Genomic DNA, 18,077 nt, shown 5'->3' with positions numbered 1-18,077 from the left:
AGCTACATTCCTCCTTTGGAGCTCCAATAAGATGTCCCTGATCATTTAGAAAGCAGAAGCAGAGGTATGAGCAGAAGCAGAGGTATGTGACACCTAGCCCAGCCCCTGGAGAATCTGTACATGTTGTGATGGCAAACTCTACCCCTGCTGCCTTTTTCCCTTTCTTCTCTCATCCCTTGTAAGAGTTTGCAGCAGATCTACCCATAGAGCAGGAAAGCAGCAGCAGCAGTAGTAGTAATAGTGTTTATTAAGCACTTATTCTTGCCATGCGCTATGCTAAGTGCTGGGGAAAATACTGCTGGGCTCCTTCCCACTGCTTTCGATTATCTGTACCCACTGCCTTTATTTCCTGTCCTCCAATTCTCCCCTTGAGTTCCTTGCAATCTCTCTTTCGCCCCCTTCATTCTATGGTGGTAATCCTCTCTAAGGTCCTCAGTTACCACCTTCTTGCCAAATTCAGTGGGCTCTATTCCATCCTAATCCCCGACCCCCTCAACTACCGTCAACACTGTGGGCTACCCCTTTCTCCTGAATATATTATCTAATCTTGGCTTCTAGAGGAAAGGAAACTTTCCTGGTTTTCCTTCTATCTCTAGCTACCCTTTCTCAGTCTCTTTCACCAGCTCCTCCACTGTCTTTACCCTCTAACGGTGGGGGTTCTTGAAGGCTCAGTTCTGGGCCCCTTCTAATTTTCCGTCAGTATCCACTCCCTTGGAGGACCTAATTCTCTCCCATGGCTTCAACTACAGTCTCTACGTGGATGATTGCCAAAGCTACTTCTCCCATTCCTAACTTCTTCTCTGCAGTCTTACATGTCCTCCTACTTTAAGGACATCTCTGATTGGATGACCTGATGACACCCCAAACTTAACATGTGCAAAACAGAGCTCCTCAAATTCTCACCCACACCCTTTCCCATCCTCCCCACACCCTCCGTCTCTTCCATCATTGGAGACAACTTCATTATCCTTGCTCTCTCGTAAACTCATAACTATGGTGGTGTTCTTAACTCATCTCTCTCAGTGTCACCAAATCATGTCACTACCTTCACAGCGTCCCTGAAACTGCCCTTTCTTCCCCAACCAGACTGCTACTGTTCTGATCCAAGTTACTTATCCTATCACACTACTACTGAATCAACCTCTTTGCTTACCTTCCTGCCTCCTAACAGATTCTGCCAGGATTTCTGCCAGATCATTTTATTTAAAAAATCCTATAGCCCGTGCCTCTCCAGGAACCTCCGATTATTGCCCATCCACGTCCTCATCAAACAGAAATTCCTCACCATCGACTTTGACACTCTATCAGCTCTCACCCTTCTATCATATCCCACTAATCTACTACAATCCCACCTCTATACTTTGTTTTTATAATGCCAACCTACTCACAGTATCTCGATGTAGCCTTCCTCACTGCTGACCCCTTGCCCATGTCCTCTCTAGAATAGAATTCCCTCATCTTACATTCCCGCACCTTTCATCTATGGCAGACCACCTTTCTCCCCGCCTTCAAAGCCATCCCAAAATCACATCTCACATCTCTTCCAAGAGGCCCTCTCTGGATAAACTCATATTTCCCTTTTCACCCTCCCGTTTGTATCTTCTATGCCCTTGGATGTGTATTTCTTAAGCACTGGATATTCATCCCACCCTCAGCCCCACAGCAATTTTATATATATCCTCATACCCTACCATGTCCCCTGTGTGTAATTTATTTCAATGTCTATCTCCCTCTATAGACTGTTAGCTTCTTGTGGGCAGGGTTCGTGTCTACCAGCTTGAGAGAGGAAAATACTGTTGAATAATTGTTGAATAAATAGCATTGTTTGAATTCAAAGATAAAAAGTAGACACAGTCCCACTCCTTCAGGGGGCTGACAGTGTAAGAATATAATGGGGGAAAAGGACTGGAGACAGTTAAATCAAATCTAATGAAACAGTAAAACACTAAAACACAAAGACAAATAAAAACAAAATCATCCAGATCCTGTAGTTAGAGGAGCAGAATTTCAGGCACCTAGTGGCTTGAAGTCAAGGTACACCATAGCTGCAGAGCAGCCACCAGTTTTATTTCTGGGGTTTTGTGGAGGCTCTGTTTTGTGAATGCGTTTCTCTTGTCCACTGGAGTGGTGGAAAGAAGGATTTGATGCAGTCTCCTGGCGGCATGGAGAACAGGGGGCATTCCTTCCGAGACAGAGGCAGGCAATATGGCTGGGTATATGAGAGAGACAGCTTTTATCCTCGGCCGGGGCACGGTGACGCTCGGTTCAGGGATGGAGGCGGCAGATACCGAGTGCTGTGTTATTATGTGGGAGTCTGCATGACCGCTTCACCTCTATTTCTGAAAGTTTGACTCTCCCATTTAGGTTTTGCCATTGTAGATCTCTGACATCTCATTCCTACCTTCTTAAAAGGACCCAAGAATCCAGAGCAGTATTTTTTCCAATTCCCCAATTGGTTTTGCCATTGCAGCCCCATTTCCCAAATGAAACACTGTAACAAAGTATTTTATTCATGACATACCCAAGATGTATAACTAGTTGTCATAATTCAAAAGTACTTGAAGCTCAAACTGCAGAACACTTGGGCACACTGCCTATGGTTATGCATGTATGTGATTAAGAAAATATTCTGAAGTATACTTTGGGATTTGAAAAGCGAGAGAGAAAAGAAGCATAGATACAAACCAAAAGGGACATTCCAGTTTCACATTCTTGAATATCTGACGCATATGACTAGCCATTATGAAATCATTGTGTAATATTCTGGGCCCAATTAATGGTTAAAGAACAGTTTGCTACAGCATTATTCCTGTTATTGAAAATATGAGGTGTTTGGGGTTTTTTTAAAGAGGCAAAAATACAACATCATGTTCTAGCACTTAATTTAGGTGCCAGTAATGTACAGTAATTAATTGGAAGTCTCATAGTGCCTATAATAATTTTGCCATATAATTTTCAGTTTTTAGAGCACTAGTGTCGACCACCTAAGCCGAGAGGTCTCTCTTCCTATTTGTTTTTTGGTTCTTTACAGTGATATTGAGATTTCCAGAGGACAAAGTCCAAAAGCTGTTGATGTGCTTGCCAAGGAGATAGGATTGCTTGCAGATGAAATCGAAATCTACGGTCAGAGCAAAGCCAAAGTACGTTTGTCCCTGTTAGAAAGGTTAAAGGATCAAGCAGATGGAAAATACGTTTTGGTTGCTGGGTAAGAAACTACATTTAACTCTACTTTTTAAACCATAAATGTTTCCCAAACATTGTCATAGCTCTTCAATCGTAGGGACTTTGTGTTTGTTCTCTTTCAAGTTTGGAAACACTTTGAGCATTTCTTTTTTCTCTTTGATTCTTCTTCCACAAATATAACTCTGCTACAGAAAAATCAGTCTTCATGATGGAAAAAAGTCATGTGATTTTTTGTTGTTATTTTGTTTTACCTACTCCAAATTACTCAGAAAATCAGGAAAGCTATTTGCCTGGTTTTGGACCCATAGGAATGATTCTGAATATAAATTGCTTGATGTTATCTTCTTGATAGCAAAGAGTAAATTAAATAGGCAAATTGATACCTATGTTTTTAAAGGAAAACGATGCCAGGAAGTCTGTTATTTTCTGAGAAATAATTTTCCTTTAATAGTTGGGATTATACATCTCCCTACCTTTGCACAATTTCAGTAATGTATCAACAGATATCCGTTAACTCTTCCATGTGCTTAGTACTGTGCTCTGAACATAATGAGCACTCAAATACAATTGATCATCCATAGCAATTAATAAATGCCTTAGTATTGAACACTATTGTACTAAGCTGTTGGGAGAGTACAAAAGAGTTCAGAGATATGATCTATGTCCTCAAGGACCTGACAAGTAATAATAATCTTGGTATTTGTTAAGTGCTTACTATGTGCAGAGCACTGTTCTAAGCGCTGGGGTAGATAGAGGGTCATCAGGTTGTCCCACGTGAGGCTTACAGTTAATCCCCATTTTACAAATGAGGTAATTGAGGCACAGAGAAGTTAAGTGACTTGCCCAGTCACACAGCTGACAAGTGTCAGAGCCGGGAGTCGAACACATGATCTCTGACTCCGAAGCCCAGGCTCTTTCCACTGAGCCACGCTGCTTCCCTGTAGGGTGGGTAATAAAGTATAGAAGATGTAACTTAAGTGATAGAGGAGCTCTGGTAACTTTAGGCCTTCAATAGACACAGCTGAAGTGGCTCTTGGGAGATACAAGTCGGGAAGATTAGAGTTTACTCTGGAAAGGCCTTCTAAGGGGAAATAAAAGGATTTTGAGTGAAGAGAAAGAGGTGGTTTGCTGAAGTGGAAGTGAGAGTAAGGTTTCAGGCAGGGGATTGACATGAGCAATGGCTTGAAGAACCAAGATGGGTGAGCCATTAGATGTACGTAGGATGACTGCAGAGGGCAGAAGAGGGTAGTGAGTTATGAGACAGAGCCAGCCTGCCGGAGCGCCTTGAAATTGGTGGGGGTTTTTGATGTTGAGGCTTTGGGAAGCCATTGGAAGTTTTTGAGAAGTGGAGTGTTTTGTTTTCATCAGCATTTTAAAATGATTTGTGCAGCTGCATGTAAAATGGAACCATATAGTCAGTCTATTAATCTGAATACAAGTGGTTGTACAGATTCAGGATGGTTCAGACCTGTCTTGAGGATGATACTTGAAATTATGAAATAGTATTATTTTAGAGGAAGAGTTCCAAAAGTGTTTACACTTAAATGTTTGAGCAGCATGTATAATCTTCTGTGTAACCATTCACGTGTGTGTTTGTGTGTGTGTGTGTGGTGTGGGCTTGCCTGAGAGCCTGCTTGTCTGTCTGCTTGCTTCTTTTAACAAAAGACTTGATTGTTTGAAGATTCCAGCTGGCACAGAATATCATTTTAATGTAGGGTGTCTTTTTTAGACCTCCAGAGATTTTCCCACCAAAGTAATTTCTCATATAAATTGAATGCAAGCAGGAAGGAAAAGCATAAATGTATTTACATGATTTTTTTTTTAAGACTAGTGTTGTGGAAATTATTTTCTTCTTGCTAGGAGACTGGTGACCCTGCAGTTCAAGGGAAATTGAAGAATGTAAAGAAAAAACATGTATCAGTTCTGTTATTTTTACTAGAGCATTTTAAAAGAAAGTTTGGAGAAGAATATATTGACCCTCTATGGGTCAATGAGATGTGAGTCTTAAAATTCATTTTTTCTAGAAAGTTGATGAAGGTCATAAAGATTGTAGAAAAGTTTTGTAATCTCAGTCCAACCATTCTAAAAATAGACCACTGTAGCTAAAATTAGACATTTTTAAACATTGTTAAAATTAAACAGAATCAAGCAAGTTTGTAGTGGAAATCATGGAATTGAAGATTAAATTTTACAGAGGTTTCAACAAAAATATCTGAGCCAACAGAAAACTTTAATAGTGTTTGCTTTACTTTCACAGTTACCATTACTCGCCTGACAGAATGTCTTAATGTTCTTCAGAACAAAAGATATTTCCTTTCCCCAAACAACTCATCAAAGTGTGAAACCATTGGGCAGACAGTTTTTGGTTCTTCCAGGAAGTTAATTCACACTAAAAGTATCATGTTTGTGTTTTCAAAATTGAATGTAGTTAGGTAATAGATTTTTGAGGTTTTGTACCACTGGTATTTCCAAAGTGCATGCACTTTGTGCAAACCTGGTTTGTAGATCATTTTTGACACAAAGTGAATTATATTAACCTCGGTGGAGTTTTTGTTTGTCTATTGTTTTGTTTTGTCTTTTATTTCTGGAATCCAAAGTATTTGGTAATTTAAAGAAGAGACGTTCATGTCACCTAGTGGTTCATCTACAAGATGTCATGCTGACTGGGCCAGTGACCCCAGAGGCATGGCAAGTAATTATAACCAGTAATGTTTATGTGCGGCAATTGCATTTGAAGTGTGACATATACTAAACCCTACCTAATATGTGTATTTGAAAATCAACAGCTGCTATAAAGTGTGTGTGTGTGTGTGTGTCTAAAAACCAATGGTGATATATGTTTTTCTCAACAGAAAAATTTGCCATATTTCTCTAACTGGAAAGAACAGTTGCTTTAAAAATGCTGCTCAAATACAATGAAAGATGTATTTGCATCTAAGAGTTTCTGAGACATTTCACTATATACAGAAAGAAGTTAGTACAGTGCCAGGCACATAGAAAGTGCTAAATAAATACCATTTTTAAAAACCTCTAAAATATTATGGAAAACACTGCTGGTGGAGAGAGAAATATTTATTTTAAATATAAAAGCTAATAGAATGCCTGGTCTTTAAATAATTGGATTCTTGAAATATTTCCTTTGAATCATCTCAAAACACAGATAGGACATTTTCTGAAGAGGTCTAACCTCTAATTTGACTTGAATAAACAACCTGTTATTCACTCATTGGCTGATCATTTATTGAACCACTACTAGATATTTACATTTGTTTTGCTGATGCATCTAGGGCTTTTTTGACAAAGAAATAATTCAGTGCTACAACAATTTAAGCATTCTCTAATTGCAGAAATAAACTGCTTAAAAATTGTATTTATTGGACAAAACATAATAGTTTAAATAACTTCAAAAAAGCATTTTGAAGGAGCAGGGGTTAATTTAGTTTTTAATAATTCTACAAACCAGTTGAATCATCTGTATTTCATCAGCTACACATTTTATGGTATTTACACCTACACATTACTCTGTGTGCTCTGTCTGACAGAATGAAAAAGAACTGGGAATTGTGTAGGGAAATTTGCCAACAGAATCTAAAGGACTCTAGAATTATACATATTTTCCCAATTATTCTTGAGAAAAAGAATTTGGCTTGAGGAATGGGCATAATAATGTAGCTAAAGTATGTTTTCTGTAACCATTTGCAGTGGTATTCCTGCATCTATAAAAGAGTGCCTGTAACTTTGCGTTTTTGTTTCCTGTAGCCTATTTAAACAGATTTGCTTGATATTTATTTATTTTTTTTTTTGGCAAAGTTCCCCATTAGAGAGAACACCAATTTAAAATGATTTTGCAGAGTTTTTGAGGTATTCAGTTATCTATTTTATCTCCATTGTATCACATGGTTGCATGGGTTAAAACCACAACAGTTGGACTTGGAAAGTTCAGGAGCCATTGAACTTTTAAGGCTTCGAGGTTAATTTGAACCCCAAGGTTGAGTAATGGAAATTCAAACTCAAAGGCCACCAGGTCTTCAGGCCCTTATGAGTTCAGTTGATATTCTTGGGAATATCTCAAATTCATGAAGCCTACTGAGACTGAATGTATTTAGCCCCTCCCTGAAAAAAAGTTTTATATGAATTGTTAGGTAGGAAAAAATAGTGTTAAATTGAGAAACCAATGGAAGAGGTTTCTATGAGTGATTTTGGCTTGAATTTTATCCTTAAAGCTGTTGATATGTAATTGTCTAAGTACATACCAGTTTTAATCTGATTCTTTTATCCTCACCAGTTCACTTATTTCAACAGGAAAGAAAGCAGTTTCACTTCCAACTTAATTATTGTTTATAGTTCACAGACAAAAAATTAATCTATTTGTCTGACCAGGAAGTATTATTACTTAAAAGGTGTTACCTGTTATTTGCTCCCCCAAATTGTAAAACTTTATAATACCACAGTTCCATTAGGAGTATATGGGCATTTGAATAATGGTTCCCACCTTTTCCTCTAAGTTATGTCAGTTTATTAGGTTGATTTCCTACAAATCAACCTTCCTTCCCTTGACCTCTCAACAGCTTTCTCCCACAACACTCTCCCTCACACTTGGGTTTGCTTTGTTTCTCTGTTTTGGTTTTGATTCAAAACTACATTTGATCAATTAATCGATGGTAATTATTGAGCACTTACTGTGTGCAGAACACTGAACTGAACACTTGAAAGAGTACAATATAATAGTTGGTAGACATGGATATGTACATGCAACTATGCATGTATGTGCAACTGAAGGTGGGCTGAGTAAAGGCTACAGATTCAAGTGCAAGGGTGACACAGGAGGGAGAGGAAATAAGGAAAATAAAGGCTTAGGGAAGGATTCTTGGAGGAAATGTGATTTTAATAAGGCCTTGAAGGTGGGGAGAATTGTGCTCTGTTGGAAATAAAGGAGGGAGTTCTAAGCCAGAGGCAGGACATGGGCAAGAGGTCAGCCATGAGATAGATGAGATTGAGGTACAGTGAGTAGGTTGATGTTTGAGAAGCGAAGTGAATATGCTAGCTTGTAGAAGGAAGGTAAGGTAGGAGGGGACAAGTTGCTGGATTGCTTTAAAGCCAGTGGTGAGGAGCTTCTATTATAGACGTGTAAAGATAAACACTGGAGGTTCTTGAAGAGTAGGGAAACATGGACTGAAGCATATTTTTTTAGAAAAAGGTCCATGCAGCAGAATGAAGTATCGACTGGAGTGGGGAAAGAGTGGAGGCGAGGAGGTTGATGCCATAGTAAGGCAGATTAGTATAAGTGCTTGGATCAGCATAATAGTTTGAATGGAGGGGAAAGAGTAGTTTTTAGTGACGATGTGAAGGTACAATCGACACGATTTGGTGAAATTGAGTATTGGGTTGAATGAGAGAGATGAGTTGAGGTAAGGTCAAGATTACAGTCTTGCAAGACAGTGAGGATGGTGGTGCTATGTACAATGATGGGAAAGTCAGAAGGGACAATACTGAGCCCAGGAAGTTGGAGAGGAATGGTAGGAGGGAGATGGGACAGAAACTGGAAAGAGTCGTGGGGTCAAGGGAAGGGTTTTTTTAGGATTGGGAATACATGAGTATGTTCGACAGCAGTGACGAATAAGCCATTGACAAGAACTGCTGAAGATGGCTGTCAGGGAGAGAAAAAAAGGAGGGGACATGCATTTTGATAAGGTGCAAAAGGGATGGGGTTGGAGGTGCAAGTGGAGGGGGTGGATTTTGAAAGGAGACAGGGCATCTCCTCTTGAGGTACTGATGACAAAGATGGGAAAGTTGAAGAAGGGGCAGGAGGATAGAGGGAGATTTAGAGGAGTAGGGGAGATTTTAGGGAGATCACTCCTGACAGTTTCAATTTTAACAACAAAGGTCGTAGTCAGGCCAGTAGATCGGGGAGCAGGGGATTAGGGAGTTTAAAGTCGGAAACAACTGATGAGATCAGTGGCCATGGGAGTCAGTAAAGGATGGAGAAACAATGTTGCTGTGGGGAGGAAAGGGAAGAGTTAAGACAGGCAAGGATGGATTTGTGATGGACAAGGTTAGTGTGATATCTGCATTTCCTACCAGCAGTGCTGCACAGCTCATGCACAGAAGCAAAGGAAGTGTACTGTCGCGGTGATTAGTACTGGTCAAAAGTTCCAAGGTCCCTGTGGGGGAACAGGACATATTTGCAGGGTTGGGGTGTATGGGAGAGAGAGGGATTTCAGAGCTGGTGAAGCTAGAGAATGAACCTTAACCAGAGATGATGAGATTGAATGTGCATGCAAGTGGGTGAGTGAGTGGGTGTTTTGATAGTAAGTGCAATTAGCTAACTCAGTTGTTTGAGGAACCTGCCTGAGATCTGTTTTAAAGCCAAAGTTGAATATACATATACTATTAATCTCTGGGCCCCATGAAGCTTAGCTTTAGAATTGTGTTGTAGTGTTCCATATCCTGTTCAACCTGAAGTTTGAAAATCTTTCTCACATATATGTTAAATAATGCATTTCATAGTGTTTAGGCTACCTTTTATTTTTTAATGCATGTGCTTTTTTATAAGTGATTTTAAGAATTCACAAATGAAAGAATGGAATGATTACTGAAGAGCATGTAAATCACATTGAATTTCTGTTATTCATTTAGTTTGGTTCTTTATGGAGAAAAATGGCATTTTTTTTGCATTTAGCCCTTTCAGAATTGTATTGAATTGTAATAACTTGCAAAAGTTCCAAGAACCAGAGAGAGTAAGATGTTTCTAATTAAGAGTTGGCTATTTAACTCAAGTATTGAAGGAGGTCACTATCTAGGCGTATCCTCTCTTGGCTCTCTTTGGCACGAGTGTTAGCATTTCCTTCGGAACGAAAATGTAATCCTTAATGTCACATAGCTTAAGTAAACCTCTTATTTCACCGCAAACAGTGAAGACCCCACAAATTTACATTGTTAGGGATTTAAACTGCTATGGCTTTGGCGTGAGTTTCTTCACGGAGCTGGTCCGGATCACACTGGGAACACGCATGGACTCTGATTTGTATTCAGGCTATATATAAATAAGCAGTTTAATCAAAGAAGAGCAGAGGGATCCTTGTCTAAATTCACATTCTCTTCTACTGTAGCACTTTTCCATGCGAACAGATATGATCCCAAATGTTAGACAACTGTTTCTTATACATTTAGAACCTTTCTTCCTTTCCTTCCTACTTCCTACCTTAAAAGATTTAAATAGACTCCAAAGAGAAATTACCACTCTCACAAATCGTATCTTTGGTTGTCAGTTTGATCAATAATATATGAGAACCTACTGTGTGCTGATAATTAGTAGAAATGATCTAGTTGGGGAGGCAGGCCCCCTTTTTTTTTTTTATGGCATTCATTAAGCACTTCCTATGTTCTGGGGTAGATACAAGCTAGTCAGATTAGACTCAGTCCATGTCCCAACTGGGGTTCACAGTTTCAATCCCTATCCCCATCCACTAGGGCATGGTGCTTCTCTCACTGAAATAAATTATCAGTAGGAGGAAGAAAGAAAAAGGGATGTGTGAATGAGATAGTGCTTAAGTAGCCAGAGTTTATGAGTATTTGAGTGCTATGTGATGGGTAAATTCTAGATTGGCAGTATGGGCAATAGAAACAGGGTAGTTTAAAATAAACAGGGGAAAACCTCATGGAGTGTGTGATTTTAGAAAGGCTTTGGAAATGGGAAGAGCTGTGATCTGTTGAATTGAAAGAAGTGGGAGTTCCTGGCAGTTAGGGGACTCTGTGATCAACAGGCCAGTGACAGGAAGTTGTTTTGAGAGGAATGAAGATTGTGAGCTGGGGTGTAGTGGGAGAAGAGGGTAAATATATAGATAGAAGGGAGACAACTGGTGGAGTGCCATAAAGCCAATGGTCAAAAGTTTCTGCTTGATGTTGTGAAGAATGGGTAATGATTTGAGTAAGGAGATGTGTGCAGAACAACATTTCGAAGTACTCAAGTAGCAGAGTGAAGACCAAAGAAGGTAGAGGGAAAGTGATCAGCAAGTAGGTAGATGTGGATGTCAAGCTGGAATATGACATGGGCCTGGACCACATTGTGGTCATTTGGAGAGGCCTGATGAGTCCTGGAAATATAAAATACCACAGGAGAGAAAAAAACCAACAGGATTTGGGGAAAGACTGAATATGGGGGTTGAAAAAGAGGAAATAGTTATGAATGATAAAGTTATGGATTAGAGAGGAAGGGTGATGGGAGTGACAACTGTGATGAGAAAATTATGTGGAGAAGAGGAGGAGGAGGATGAAGGTTTGGGAATAACGGTGGTAGAAAGGAAGGGGGATATGGCAAGCATGGAGTGGGGTTTAGAGTGTGGACATGAAGCCCCAAATCCTCAAGAAGGGCAGCTTCCAATCCCTATTCCGGAGTAACTGCAACTTCCCAGTGTCTTAATGAAGGTTTGGGCTGCTATGAGAGACTGAAGAGCAGCAGGCTTTGAGTGGAAGCCTGGGTTACCAAGATCGTGGGAGGAAGCTTCCCCAACATCGGTATTCAGCCTACACTTTCTGCACTGTGACAAGGTTTCCACATTGCCATGATAAGCAGGTCCATCTCTGTTTAGAAAACATTGTATGAATCAGCAGTTGTATCTCCTATTTGTAAATTTGTAACAATCTCTGTAATGATTTCACAGTCATCGCATTGTTTAGGTCTTTGTAAAATACCGAGTTTAGACTCTGGCTAAAGTCAATTTAGAGTCTGACAGTCATATGATGTAGATGATTTGGAAAAGACCAACAAAATAATTTAAGGTTTGGGGAAAAGCTAATTAGCCGGTCAAATATAGCTGAGATGTTTTGGACAGAATTGGACAAGAGGGATTGTGACAGAATTCAATTGCCATAGAAGGGTTTTGGGTTCAGTATCTCAACCAAAAAGGTTGTGAGGCACAGAAATGCACGGCTTAGCTAGGTTGTGAAGGCAAGTACAAGCAGTTATCTTTTAGTGATAGTGTAAATGCTGTATTGCCTTAAGCCAATGGAATGGATTACTTGACCTCTGGAGGATCTCTTTAGTTTTTGGATGATTGTTATGCTGAATTGCTTCCTAAAGATTCAGTATTGTCCCATTTTGAGAGTGGCAGGCACTCCAAGTCAGTCAAACATATTTATTGTGCCAAGCACTGTATTGAGCTCTTGATAACGTACAGTATAATGGAGTTGCTAACATGTTTCCTGCTCACAAGGAATTTACAGTCTAGATAGATAGGTATTAATATAAATAAATTATGAATAAGTGCTGAGGGGTGAGAGTGGGTTGAATAAATGGTTGGAAATCCAACCTCAAGGGCAATGCAGAAGGGAGTGAGAGAAGCAGTATTTAGTAAGAGACATGGACTGCTCTGTACAGAGAGGGTGACTCTAAAATACCATGGATTATTGAAATACTTTATTCTTGATAATCATGCTGCTTTGTTACTCTTATTTGGAATCACCCAATATTTTGGAAATATTAACATTTTGTTTTATGGCTATTAAGGATTACTCCCACGCCCCTTGGAGAAGGGAAAAGCACAGTCACAATTGGACTGGTTCAAGCACTGACAGCACACCTGAATGTTAATTCCTTTGCTTGTCTGAGGCAACCTTCACAAGGACCCACATTTGGAGTTAAAGGTATTTTACTTGATTAATGAATGAATCAGTCACCCCTTCATTATAGAAAGGTAGCTGTAGTTACAGCGATATTTTACTTAAACAAATTCCTTTTCATTTGAGGAATGTGTGTATCCAAACATGACTGATTATTTCAATATGAGGCCAGCAAAGGTGGCCCTGGCAAACATTTCCTGGAGTTCCAAGATTCTCAGTTTGCTAATTTGCTGCTCCTCCCTCCACATCTCTTCTACTAGTAAAAAAACACAACAGAAAAACTGGGTAACTTATTTACTATTTCATCTTTGATAGAGTGATATGATAGGTTTCCCAGTACACTGTTTTCCTTTGCTCATTTTTAGACTTGACCATCACTTGAAATCAAGTTTTCAGCTGAAGTAAATTAGCATCTTGTTTACTTTCAATATCAAATCACTTTTTGACAAATTTTGATCTGATATCCTTTGTGGTTGATGTACACTTGAATTTTCGATAATCAAATGAAGCGGTCAAGCTTATTTTTATTTATTACATGTTTAGGATTACATCACTGTTATTGATTGCCAATTTAAGGCAATATCTTGGAGACCGTTTTATGAATAAACACATGTTTAAAGATTTACATTTTCGTGACATAAAGATATATAGATTCTCCTTCCCTGAGGCCTTGATGATATCTGAATATTGAACTGATTCCTCCGTTTTGGGTCTTGTATTTGAGTAGTTCCTTTTAGTATTTTCTGAAGAAACAACTCACATGCAAATTAAGTAATATTGTTACATAATAGCTTGAATTTAACTAGCATTCTTTCTCAAAAAATAGGTATATAGCTGTTTCTTTATGCTTTGTTTTTTGTTTATGTTGTGCTTGTTTTATTAATGAGTTTGTTAATATTTCTTAATATATAAACTTGTTTTTCTTTGTGAAACCCCATATTACAGGCATCTAATGAATAGTATTCTGTTGTATTCAATATATGAATTATATTTGTCATGTCCAATGGGGAAATGTTTCAGAATCAATATGAAATTATAATAGTTGGTTTTATTGCTTAGGTGGTGCTGCAGGAGGTGGCTATGCTCAAGTTATCCCAATGGAGGAGGTGAGCGAAACAGAAATAATGATAATAGTAACAGTGGTATTTTAGTGCTTAGTACACATCAGACACAGTATTAGGCACTGAGATAGATGCAAAATAATCAGGTCTGGCACAGTCCCTGCCCCCATGGGGCTCACAGTCTGAGTAGGAAGGAGTACAGGTTTTGAATTGTCATTTTACAGATGAGGAAACTGAGACCCAGAAAAGTTAAGTGACTTGCCTAAGATCACACAGGCAAGTGGCAGAGCCATGATTAGGACCCAAGTCTCCTGAATCCCAGGCATTATTATGCTCTTCCTGCTAGGCCACACTGCTTCTTGAAAAAATTCCACTATCATTTGGCATCCCTATTCATCTCCCAAGTCATTGTTCTAGGAGATAAGGGGTGAGGACAAGACTGTAAAACTTTCATGTGAAATCTAGAATATTCCTAAAGACCATCATGTTAAAAGCATGAGAGAAAATAAAACAGAATTCTCCAGTTTGACTGCCTTTCGTGACTTTGAGGCATCATTTTTGCCAACTGGAAAATAGAAAGTACTGAAACTGAAATAATTGCAGTTATGAGCTTGTTTCCCCAAACGTCCAAAGCTGAATAAGGACAGAGAGTTCTGCTGTTCTGAGAGCCGGACCTGGGGAGATGCAAATCTGGGGAGGGCATGACCACTGGATGTAATTACAGGACTTCATGGAAAGACAAGACGGTAAACCTTTGGGCAGGGATTGTATCTACCAGCTCTATTGTATTGTACTCTCCCAAGCATTTTAGTATAGGGCACCGCAAATAGAAAGCATTTAGTATATACCAGTGATTGATATAAGTGAGCACAACTTTATTTTTTTTTCTTTTGTAGTTCAATCTTCACTTGACTGGAGACATTCACGCCATTACTGCTGCAAATAATTTGCTGGCTGCTGCTATTGACACCAGGATTTTGCATGAAAGCACTCAGACAGATAAAGTGAGAATGGATCTGTCTCCTTTACTTTTTGTCTACTAGCATGAGTATTTTGAGAACTAGGGCTTTTTTTTTTGGTAGATTAAAATTTTATTGCATGATTCAAATGACCTTGCGCCTGACTGTGATAATGTTAGGGTTATCCTTCAAACATGGCCTTAGAGAATTTCAATAAACTTTGCCTTGTGAGCAGAAGATTCTGTCATTTTTTACGGCACCATTATAAACACATCTCCAGAATAAATAGTGATGTAAATGACATAGATTATATTGTTTATTTGATGAGTGTTTATTTTGTCCTATAATTTCTAATGCCTACAGATACATGCCTCATTAGAACGTAAACACTGACTTTATTTTTCTAGTATTTTTCTTCTAATCTCCGAAATCTGTTTGTCTAGCACCTGCTAGCCTTTGGCATTGTGAAGGATGCTGTTCAAAGCTAATTAAGCAGACTAGCAGTCTTTGTCCTCTAGTAGTTTCGCATCTGAGACTTACTGAGGTGGATAAAGAGAATGTTAATTCTTAATTTAAGCAGAGATGCGAAAACCCTGATACTGGTTGACATTTTGTTGTATCTGGAATCATTACCCCCATTTCTTTAGTGTTTTGGTCCATTTGCTTTCTCAAGTGTTTTTTCTAACTAAAATTCAGGGATGAACCATTAATTTGGTTTTCAGGGTCTAGAAACATGTTTAAATAAAGTCATTGCAGTATGCATATTTGAGATATAGTTGGATTTATAAAAATGAATGAATTTAAGCTCAGATTATTTATGATAAACTAGAGTTTAATAGAATCATAAATCTAAACAATTTGAATCCGAGTTAAAGGATTTTTTATCATATTCATTCATTCATTCAACAGTATTTATTGGTTGTGGGAATGGAATGTGTTTGTTTATTGCTATATTTTACTCTCCCAAGCACTTAGTACAGTACTGTACTAAGCACTTGGAATGTACAAATCGGTAACAGATACAGTCCCTGCCCTTTGGGTTTACAGTCTAATCGGGAGATTAGATTATTGATGGGAATGATCCAAGTTTATAACTTTTCTTCTTCTTTTTTAGGCCCTATATAATCGGTTGGTTCCATTAGTGAATGGTGTGAGGGAATTTTCAGAAATTCAGCTTTCTCGATTAAAAGTAAGTTTCTGGTGCATAGTCAAGTGGAAGAAGAAAACTGTAGGAACATATGTTCCAAAAAAGATTTAAAATAATGTAGATATTAGCCCATCTAAACTATGTTTAACACTTCAGGTATTCAGAAGCTATTGCTTTACAGACAGTGTTGATTTACTGATTTTTAACATATAAAAGTGACTCTGATTCTTTTAGTTCAGGCAAATGGCCAATTAGCACATACAGCCGTATTTCTCTATGAAAACTAGGTTTTCATGGAGTGGTGGTGATTATGGTTTATCAGTTAATAAAACTGTCATCTTGCAAGATTTTGTTTTCAAGATTAAACCCATTCAGTGGAATGGAGAAAAGAGGTTGCAAGTAGACTGTATATAATTTATAATTTATGCTGGTTGACTTTAACATCAAAGTAGTGGTGAGATACATGGTCTTTGCTGCTTTTTTTCATTGGCGTTTGCCGTTTTTCATGCAACTCTGCCAAATGGCATTCCCTGACTACCTATGTGTTTGTATTCTAGATCTGTACCTTTTTGAAAATTTTTAACTATTTTCTCATTGGTCTGTTAAAGAATTGAGCTGGTAAAAAATAAATTCAGTCTCTACTTGAGCCATTAGTGTTAAATGACAACCTTAGAGTTGAAATGAAGGGCTGATGAAATAAAGCATTAGTTACGCTGACAGAAGTTTGTATCTCCACTGCAAATAGTGGTCATGTAATGCACCACATTAAGGTTTGTGGGAGGGGGGAAATCTCATGCCCAGCCAAATAGTTTTCTGGCATAAATTTGTTAATAATCCGTTTCAAATGATTAGCCACGCTACATTGCAAGTTTGTCATTTTGAGGCTTTTGCAAATCTATCTGCCATTTATATTCCTGTGCCTTATTGGTGAAAAACCATTTTGAGGAAAGCATTTATTTTGTAAGGTTATCCTGTCTTCACTTTAGTGGTATTTTAATAACGTGGTTGCCTTTGAAAGCATAAAAGATAAAAATTTTGCAGATATGTTGGGGTTGTTCGGGCAGGGGGAGGTTGACTTGGCATGTGTGCATGGTTTTCTAAAGCCAAACTTGTACTTTATGTGTATGGTTTTTTTTCCTTGTTTAGAGGCTGGGTATTAACAAGACGGATCCAGGCTCACTCACTGACGATGAGATGAGTAAATTTGCTCGACTTGACATTGACCCATCCACCATAACTTGGCAAAGAGGTAGAGAAATGACCAGACACTGTTATATGTACTACCTGACTGTTAAGAGCAATCTATTTGCAAGCCAAAACCATTATAGAGCTCTAATGTAAATACTTGGGATAAGCGAATTCTGTTCTTTGCCCTCTCCCTCGTCTCAGCCCAGCCTGTGCTTACCAGTCTTCCACTTCATTACATTTTAAATTTTTAATTCAGTCAATCAGTTGTATTTATTGAGTGCTTAGTGTGTGCAGAGCGCTGTACTAAGTGCTTGGGAGAGTAAAATATAGCAATAAACAAACACATTCCATTCCCACAACCAGCTTGCAATCTAAAGGGGGAAACAGACATAATATAAATAAATTCCAAATATGTAATTTTTAAGTACATTTTTATTTGATCATTTCATCATTGGAAAGACTGTTGAACCATTTCGTTACAACAATAGACGTTTTACTAGCTGACCTGTGAAAATGTTAAGGTATGTACCAATTTCCAGCGCCCGGATTCTTTAGGAGTTCCATTTTTTGGTTTGTGAATTAATTTTAAAATCTTTTTTCTCTCAAAAGTCTTAATATTTGACTGTGAGAGAAAACTAATGGAGGGAGAAATCACTGTGTGCTAATAGAATAACTTATACAGTTTGGAATGCTTCTGCATTCAATTAGAGTGGTCCCAGTTCAGAGTCAGGATTCAGAGGTACTACAGTGAGCTCAGTTCCTGGATCCTGAAAACGAAAGGCTAATGCCAAATACCGACCGCAGATTGATTTCTTTCGGAGAAGGTAGTGTGGGTTGAAGTGTTCTGTGGCCTTGGATCAATTTTAGAGGATGTGACAAGTTTCAAAAGTTATTCAAAACAAACACCAGAGTCATATTACC

The 18,077-nt window shown here is 38.5% G+C and overlaps 1 protein-coding gene across 2 annotated transcripts in view; it reads left to right on the top strand.

The window, feature by feature from the left end:
• Positions 1-18,077, top strand: part of MTHFD1L (methylenetetrahydrofolate dehydrogenase (NADP+ dependent) 1 like) — a 169,828-nt gene that overhangs the window by 43,250 nt on the left and 108,501 nt on the right. For both annotated transcript variants that reach the window (XM_029058108.2, XM_029058109.2), the window contains exons 11-16: positions 3,032-3,205; positions 12,689-12,825; positions 13,861-13,907; positions 14,759-14,866; positions 15,936-16,010; positions 17,115-17,217. In XM_029058108.2, coding sequence (XP_028913941.1) covers positions 3,032-3,205; positions 12,689-12,825; positions 13,861-13,907; positions 14,759-14,866; positions 15,936-16,010; positions 17,115-17,217 — 644 coding nt within the window. The remainder of the gene's footprint in view (positions 1-3,031; positions 3,206-12,688; positions 12,826-13,860; positions 13,908-14,758; positions 14,867-15,935; positions 16,011-17,114; positions 17,218-18,077) is intronic.

This window comes from Ornithorhynchus anatinus, chromosome 2, assembly GCF_004115215.2.
Source record: "Ornithorhynchus anatinus isolate Pmale09 chromosome 2, mOrnAna1.pri.v4, whole genome shotgun sequence".
Classification (NCBI taxonomy): Eukaryota; Metazoa; Chordata; class Mammalia; order Monotremata; family Ornithorhynchidae; genus Ornithorhynchus; species Ornithorhynchus anatinus.
Note: the sequence above shows the minus strand (reverse complement) of the source record. Positions and strands in the feature narration are given on the sequence as shown.